Source organism: Lactuca saligna, chromosome 6, assembly GCF_052625555.1.
Source record: "Lactuca saligna cultivar CGN05327 chromosome 6, ASM5262555v1, whole genome shotgun sequence".
Taxonomy (NCBI): domain Eukaryota; kingdom Viridiplantae; phylum Streptophyta; class Magnoliopsida; order Asterales; family Asteraceae; genus Lactuca; species Lactuca saligna.
In genome coordinates this window covers 127169725-127178582 of record NC_136422.1, presented here as the reverse complement: position 1 = coordinate 127178582, position 8858 = coordinate 127169725, and the positions used below count along the sequence as shown (strand labels likewise).

Here is an 8858-nt window from a genome sequence, read left to right as displayed (position 1 = left end):
TTGTACTTTGAAAATTTTACCATTATAGCAACAAGGGTAAACAAATTTCCTAATAAGAAATAAATTTTGTAATGAGAAATGAAACTACAATGCTATAATAATTTTTGTTTTTTGGAATTTAAGTGATCTAACTATGAATTGAATAACATGTATATTTCATACAAGTGTTTTATAGTTACAAATCAGTAAGATGGTTCGTTTTGGGTTTACCAAAACTTCTTCTTCTCCACTTGATCTTGGTTGTTTGCATTAGTACCTCCTCCATATGAAATTTCCTAACATATGAACAAAGTCAATTAGTAGTTACATGGTTTGAATGTCTTATGGTATAGGTAACTCAAGTGTTTAATTACTTATATGCCCCTACCCCTGGTTTACTCGTTATTATTATTATTATTATTATTATTATTATTATTATTATTATTATTTGTCTTTTATAAGTATTGAGTTATTGTGACTCAAACTCCAGACTAGAAACAACCTAGAAACAGACTAAATTTTGATATGACAAAAAAACTAAGTTTGTGGTTAAGATTTTTTGATATTTAATGGTTTATTATGTGAAAAAAAAACTCATTCTTTGCAGGCTAAAGAGAATGAAGGGGTTATATATAGATTTTGATATATAAAAAATAGGAAGTTCTATTGAAGTAAAGTAGGTTTGATACGAAAGTTGTTTTAAAGAAAGGGTTAGATTGCACCAAGCTTATAAATTAGTTTTTAGGAGACAAACTTTATATTTTATATTACTAACCATAAGCAGTTTTAATATTCAATTATTCAAAAGTACATATTCTTACGGTTATAATGCTATGTCTCTAGTTCTAAAACAAAGTCAATGAAGAATTTTCTTTTATTGGATTTTCTAAATAAAACAAACAAAGCCAAGGAAGATGATTATGGGAACAAGAAAGCCAAAATATGTATAATCATTGAGTGAAATATCATATTGAGTAATCACTTCCTTCATAAACAAGGCGAAATGTAAATGAAACTTTGCCAAACAAACAGTTCAGTAAGGTTGGCATAAACAAACCAAAGAATACTACAGTTGGTGAAAGTGTTCTTTTTTCAACTTTCACAAGTAAATTGATTGTTTAAAACCAAGGATTGAATTGTTGATTACTATATAATCATAGATAACGAAAGCTAACAGTATAAACAACAATAAATCAAAACCCTAGAAAATTAGGATCAAAGGAAACTACAAAAATCAGGATATTGAATTGATATCATTGATATAGAATAAGTGCTTTAATCACAAAATTTTGCATCAATCATCAAAATTTCGAAGAAATTGCACTTAAACAACACTCGTGTAATCATGTCTATTACATGGCAGAAATTGGCATCAACACAACAATTAATCAACAAATCAATCAACTACACCCAAAAGCCAATCATTCCTGTAAAAACGTGAAAGAAGAGGGGGGAGGGGGGGAGTGGCTGGAAGTCAGAGGAGGAGGCTTTGTCGGTGTCGTCGACTAGAGACTAGAGGCAGAGCCGTCGTCAGGAGAAGCGGATGTGAGTCAATGACTTAGACCATCTCTAACCCACTTTCATTTTTTCCCTAAAAAATGGAGTGAAAAATGGGGTAAATAATGATTCATCTCCAACCCTACTCCATTTTTTACCCCTAGTTTTACCCCCAAAAAATATATTTCATTTTTCTAACTTATATAAATTGTCAAATACATCCATTCTATTAATTTGGTTTTAGCAAATATATAATCTATATTTTTTTTCATTACAATAATATTAAATAAATATGATTATATTTATAACACTTAATTATAAGCTTTTTTAAAATATGTTATCGTGTTTTAAAATTTTAATATGCATTTAAATTTTAATATGAATTGGGTAAACAAAAACAAACTTTATATTTATAATTAATTAATATAGTTTAATATAAGTATTAAATATTATATTTAATTTTTAATTAATAGATAAAAAACCAAAAATATGTGTATATATATATATATATATATATATATATATATATATATATATATATATATATATATATATATATATATATATATATATATATATATATATATATATATAAAGAGAGACTAAAATCAACAACTCAAAGTTCATCTACATTTAAGGGAAATGAATAGTATAACACCAAATATTGTGTTATACTATTCATTTTCTCCAAAATTAAGGAATAAATAGGATAGGGTTGGAGAGTAATGAAAGAAGAAACGAGAGAAATAATGGAAAATAGAAATGGGTTTGAGATGCTCTCAATGTAGTTGATGAGTGATGTTGCGTTCATCTCGTGAAAAGTAACTAGGTATGAGCAGAAAAGCCAAAAGCGAACGCGATCTACAGGGGCAAAATGGGAACATTCGATTCAATTTTGATTTTTGAGTCAAAAGAATGAATAAGAATTATAATTTTTTTTATCGACACATTACTTCAAAATAATTCTTTTTTCATATATTGTTATTGTCACTCACTGTTTTCTTGTTTGTGTTGTAATTTCATGTAGGTTGTTGCTTTTAACAAGCTCTTAATTTCATCTTTATTGCACTTCAGGGGAATAACAACAATTCTGATGATGTTCCCAAACAGAATTCCGATCCAAAGTCTGTTGAGTTCAATCACAATTCCTTTTCTACTTTAGTGTTCTTTATATTTGATTTCAAATACAGATTTTTATTACAACTACATCAAATGTGGTGTGGGCTGAACTTTGCTCCTTCGATGGATGAAACAAGATGCGAGATGCCCATGGAATATTTCTTTCCCGAATTCAAAGAAAACTAAGTCAAAAACCACACATAGAAACTGTTGACGATCGTCTATTTAAAAATCCATAAAATCTGTTAAAAGGTGTACACATGTTGGGATTTGGCGCCATCTGTTCAAACTGACGTCCGCTCTGACTTCAACCCACAGAAACCTCCCTCTTTTCCTTTTTCTCCTACGAATCATGATCTCCCCTTTAAATTCTACCTCGCTTTCCTCTCCTTCTCTCTTCCCATTTCCAAAAATAAATAGATCAAAGAAGACGCCCACAGTACGCATAGAAACTAACAAGATAATACGAAGAACAAAATGGGAGAAAATGGAGTTTTCGCAGATATAATCGCTGGAAATACCTTCAAATACTACTCAGAAAGCGAATGGAGGGTTTCTTCCTCCGGAAAATCTGTTCCGATCATCAACCCAACCACCCGAAAGACCCAATTCGAAGTCCAAGGTACAATTAATATATCGTCGATCTATTTACGTACCCACTTTTTTCTTCTTTCTCTGATTCTCTCATATGGGCATTTAAAGAAATCACCAAGTTCCGAACTTTTTAGGGATTTTGACTTTTTTGTTTATCGCGAATTCGTTACACGACATGTAAAGAAATTTCTAACGACCTTTTAGGGATTTTGACCTTTTGTTCTTGCGATGCAGCATGTACACAAGAAGAAGTGAACAAGGTGATGGAATCCGCAAAAATTGCCCAAAAGTCATGGGCTAAAACGCCTCTATGGAAAAGAGCAGAATTGCTACATAAAGCTGCAGCTATTCTTAAAGATCACAAAAAGCCCATAGCTGAATGTCTTGTTAAAGAGATTGCCAAACCAGCCAAAGATGCTGCTACTGAAGTACGTTACATAAAACCGTTTCTTAATTTCTGTTTATCTTAATTACGTCAATCTATAACATGTACAATCACAATTATCATCATTAGTTTTGCTGAACAATATGGGCAAATAGGTAAATTTATCTGTAAAGTGTTATATAATAATATGCTCTATGTACATGACAAAAAGTCGGAAAAATGAATCATTAAAGATCGATTATCTATCGCTAGAAAAACTATGCTTATGCCATCTTCTAAAGAATCTAATAAAGATAGAATCCATTATGACTTAAGTGGAACAAAGTCACAAAGATTCTCTCTTATCTCTCGCATACGCAAAAGACATAAATGCCCTGTAATTTTTTGATTTTGAAGGTTGTGAGGTCTGGAGATTTGGTGTCATATTGTGCTGAAGAAGGTGTGAGAATCCTTGGTGAAGGAAAGTTTTTAATGTCAGATAGTTTTCCTGGAAATGAAAGGACCAAATATTGTCTAACCTCAAAGGTAATTTATCTAGATATTGATACATATACATAACTATAATTATTAATTACATTTCTATTAGTATATGTAAAGAAATGTAAATTATTGCAGATTCCTTTAGGTGTTGTATTAGCAATCCCACCCTTCAATTATCCAGTCAATTTGGCTGTTTCAAAGATTGCTCCTGCCCTTATTGCAGGCAACTCACTTGTACTCAAGCCTCCTACTCAGGTATGTAAATCACTAAATTGTAAAGGGTTTGAAAACTGTTGGTGAAATGTCTAAAATACCCTTTGATCCGTTTTCAGGGTGCAGTGTCTGCACTCCACATGGTACATTGCTTTCACTTGGCTGGTTTCCCAAAAGGTGTCATTAGTTGTGTTACTGGAAAAGGTTCAGAGATTGGTGACTTTCTCACAATGCATCCTATAGTTAATTGTATAAGGTAATTATTAACTTAAAAGAAATAATAATAATAATAATAATATAATCGAAATTGTTTTCTATAAAAAAAAAAAAATTGTTATTCAGCTTCACGGGTGGAGACACGGGAATTGCAATCGCAAAAAGGGTGTCGATGATTCCATTACAAATGGAATTAGGTGGAAAAGACGCATGCATTATCCTTGAGGATGCGGATTTGGATTTGGCTGCATCTAATATAGTCAAAGGAGGCTTCTCTTACAGGTTGAGGTCATTTTGGTAATTTTGGTCATTTTCATTCGATCTTTTTAACCTTTTAAGGTTGTTTTCTCTTTATTTAGTGGTCAACGATGCACGGCTGTTAAAGTTGTGTTGGTGATGGAATCCGTGGCGGATATTCTCGTGAAAAAAGTCAACGAAAAAGTCGGAAAGTTGACCGTGGGGCCCCCGGAAAACGATTGTGACATCACTCCCGTGGTTACGGAATCGTCTGCAAATTTTATAGAAGGTTTGGTTATGGATGCAAAGAAAAAAGGAGCAACATTTTGTCAAGAGTATAAGAGAGAAGGTAATCTTATATGGCCACTTTTGCTTGATAATGTCAAACAAGACATGAGAATAGCATGGGAAGAGCCATTTGGACCCGTGTTGCCTATTATAAGGATTTCTAATGTTGAAGAAGGAATTCATCATTGTAATGCAAGCAATTTTGGGCTTCAGGTATGCTTAAACCCTAAACCCTAAACCGTAAATCAGTCAGACTTAAGGTGTACATTTATGAATTCTTTTGTATTTCATCGTAAAGAAAATTTTAAATCGTGTTTCGATAGGGTTGCGTATTTACAAAAGACATCAACAAAGCAATGTTGATAAGTGATGCGATGGAGACGGGTACGGTTCAAATAAATTCAGCACCGGCTCGAGGACCTGACCATTTTCCTTTCCAGGTCCGTGTCAAACACAGTACAACCTGTTCTGTCTGTTCTTTTTTTGTGCCAAGTTTGACTTGTAATGGAGCGAGTTTGTTTGATGACAGGGTTTGAAAGATAGTGGGATTGGTTCGCAAGGAGTGACAAATAGTATTAACATGATGACAAAAATCAAAAGTACGGTGATCAACTTGCCCACTCCTTCGTACACAATGGGATAGTAGAAGTTAGAGGGGAACACTTTTGGTGAAGGTCGTGTTTGTATATAAGCTCTTATGTGACAATGTTGAAGAGGGTGTGATATTATGGTATTATGTAATCTTGGTGTTTGAATAATGATTTTGTTAATTGTTAAACGAGAAAGTAGGCTTGAACATTTGGGTTCTTTTTTCGAGGCCCTTGAGAATAATGTATCTTGAACTAGATATCACTTGTATCATCTAATAATTGTGAGTAATGTTTGGTTTTCAAAACCAATTTATAATAATACCCCTTTTTAACTCTAAAAATCGTTTTGAGGTGAAGGTTATTTTTTAGCAACACGTAAGCCGATTCACATTGCATAACAAGAGAATCATGTGACATGTAGATAAGACATAAACATACAACATTCCCCTTGAATCTATGTAGTAGATTTTGTTTTGTATTCCAGCTAATATTTTTGTAGACATTGTGATTTACCTCAACTAGAAAAAAAAGTTATTATGTTAATATATTTCTTACTTCGTAGTCCTTAATATTTTTTGTTGTAAAATAATTCATTATTGTTTACGTAACTTCTTCATACGATCTCGAGTTTTAACGATCTTTATGTCTACACGTTCGTAGTTGAATTTACTACAACTTGCGTTTAGATTACTCGCGTTAAAAAGTAATATATTTTTAGTTATGATTTTTATATACATGCTTTCTTTATGAATGTATGTATGAACATTTTTTTAAAAATCGTCAGTAAAAATATATTACTTTTTAACGTGAATAATCTAAAGTTAATTGGTTGCTTAGGTCTTGTATTTTGAACGTTGTAACTTCTTTATATGATCTTATATTTTGAACGAACTTTATATCCACGCGTTCGTATTTAAGTCTATTACAACTTTCGTTTGGATTACTCCCGTTAAAAATTAATCTGGTTTTACTTATGATCTTTATATACATGCATTATTTATGAATATATGTATGAACGTTTTCTTTATAAAATCATAAGTAAAAATATATTATTATTTAACGAGAGTAATCTAAACGAAAATTAGAATAGACTTAAATACGAACGTGTGGATATAAAGAATTTTAAAATCCAAGATCGTATGAAGAAGTTGTGGCGTTTACAACACAAGACTTAAGCACCAAACAATCGTAGTTGTGGTGGTCATAAGCATGAACACCCCCGAACACCTCGTTAAAGATTGTCCTATGTAGGATACCATGAAAAAAACCTAAAGAAACATTCATAAGTATTGAATGTGTACAAAAACATTGACTTATACATACAAATTTTTACCCTAAAATATATATGTGTTTATACGTGTCATGTGTCAACACGAATTTTATCGTGTCTTATACGTGTCTAAATAAGTAAATTCGTGTTTGACACGTGTAAGACACGAACACGAATTTAAAATAGGTGTCAGACACGAATAGACACGAAAAACGAATTTCTAAAACACCTACACAGAAAACTCATATCGTGTTTGTGTCGTGTAAATCATGTCGTGTATGAAATTGTCAGGTCTAGGGGTAACTACCTGAATTGTGCATTCTTAATAATTGAGAATTTGGGTATGATTTTTTAAGTGCCTTATCTTAATAATTCAGAATTTGGGTATGATTTCTTTTTGCAAATATGACAAAGCAAAGATAAGACCTTTTATCTTATGTTTTCTTAGGTGGGGAATCACCCCTCCTCTTTTTTATTTTGTTTTGCAAAAAACTGAATTCAATTAGTTAGCGAGCGTCCAAGCAGATACGAAGGAGAAGTGAACAATTTTATTGGTACAAAAATGTAGATTCTAATCTGAAGGTTCAAATAAATAGTATAGAAAAGCATGTAGTTCGTAAAATGACTTTGGAAATAGAATCAGTAAAAAAAAATTGGATATAGAGAAAATCATAATCTTTTAATCCATTTGCCAATTGATAAAAAATAAATAAAATAAATCGTCACCTTTGGGAAGCCTACGTCAAGCCCATCCTAAAACGTTATGTTTTCAACCATAAACATATGAAAGTATGCACTTCAATTGCTAAGGCATCGTGGAATTATGGGTCTCCATTTTATTTTTAGTATATATATATATATATATATATATATATATATATATATATATATATATATATATATATATATATATATATATATATATATATATATATATATATATATATATATATATATATATATATATATATATAATGTTTGGTATGAATCAAATCCACAAAAAATATGTACTTTGGACCAATGGAATTTTTTTAGATTTTATCCAAAGTTTTAGCAAATCATAGGGATGAAATTTGTAGTTTACTCTTTATTAATAAATATTAAGTTACATGATAACTAAATATACACAACAAATTACAAGGATGGAAAATGTGAGTATACAAACCTAGATCATTATACAAATTTGCCACATCCCGAAGAAGAGGACATAATTCCAATGGCTGTAGCAATTACAAGGATGGAAAATGTGAGTATACAAACCTAGATCATTATACAAATTAATAATTTTTCTAATCCGAATATAAATACAAATCAAGATATACTTTTTTATAATAGGGTAAACCAACATGGGTTAAAGGCAATCTCAGTTTTCCACATCAGGATAGGAGATTCACACAAACCGGATGTGCTAATTGCTTGAAGCCAATTGAAGCAGATGTTAGTTGGACCATCACATGTCCTGTACGCAAAAGTGAATCCAAAGTTAGAATCATGTAAGTAAATTAATACACTAAATTGTAATCTACAAAAACATTAATACTACATGCATTTGAATGAAGAGGTCAAGAGCAACAATTAATATCGATGATGGAAGCGGTTCCATTTGTGCGACTATTTCTACACCAGATATAGAAAAGTTCATTTAGTTTAATCCAAATTCAGTTAGAGATGCCGAAGAAAACGTAAGGATAACTATTCTGTCATTTACCTATATGTAAAGAAGTAAATTAATACCAAATGACTAGCCAGTAATTGTGTAATTGTGCCAGGGAGAAGAAGTTCATGACAAAATTGCAGCATCAATTAAATCTTTATCAATTGTAGCATTTGTACGATCATATCAAGCATATCATCAACAAAAACCTACCACAAGATTTGTCATTGTTAAGGCACATAATCCTCAACAACCAGATACCCATAACCAACAACAAATCGAAACATCAAACCCACCTGACCCTCAATCATCAACCAAAACACCTTCTTCTATGCA

The 8858-nt window shown here is 31.4% G+C and overlaps 1 protein-coding gene across 1 annotated transcript; it reads left to right on the top strand.

Annotated features, from left to right (window-relative positions):
* The first annotated feature begins 2931 nt into the window (after positions 1-2931).
* Positions 2932-5917, top strand: LOC145001175 (NADP-dependent glyceraldehyde-3-phosphate dehydrogenase-like). Its single transcript, XM_078960529.1, has 9 exons — positions 2932-3217; positions 3424-3617; positions 3971-4099; positions 4190-4309; positions 4387-4523; positions 4610-4765; positions 4843-5221; positions 5332-5448; positions 5538-5917. Exons 1-9 carry the CDS (start codon positions 3073-3075, stop codon positions 5649-5651), a joined length of 1491 nt encoding a protein of 496 aa, XP_078816655.1. The 5' UTR covers positions 2932-3072; the 3' UTR covers positions 5652-5917.
* The last annotated feature ends 2941 nt before the right edge of the window (positions 5918-8858 follow it).

Coding starts and splice junctions, on each gene's coding strand:
- LOC145001175 (XM_078960529.1), top strand. CDS start 3,073: ATGGGAGAAAATGGAGTTTTCGCAGATATAATCGCTGGAAATACCTTC. Junction 4,100..4,189: donor AATATTGTCTAACCTCAAAG/GTAATTTATCTA, acceptor AAATTATTGCAG/ATTCCTTTAGGTGTTGTATT. Junction 4,524..4,609: donor CCTATAGTTAATTGTATAAG/GTAATTATTAAC, acceptor ATTGTTATTCAG/CTTCACGGGTGGAGACACGG.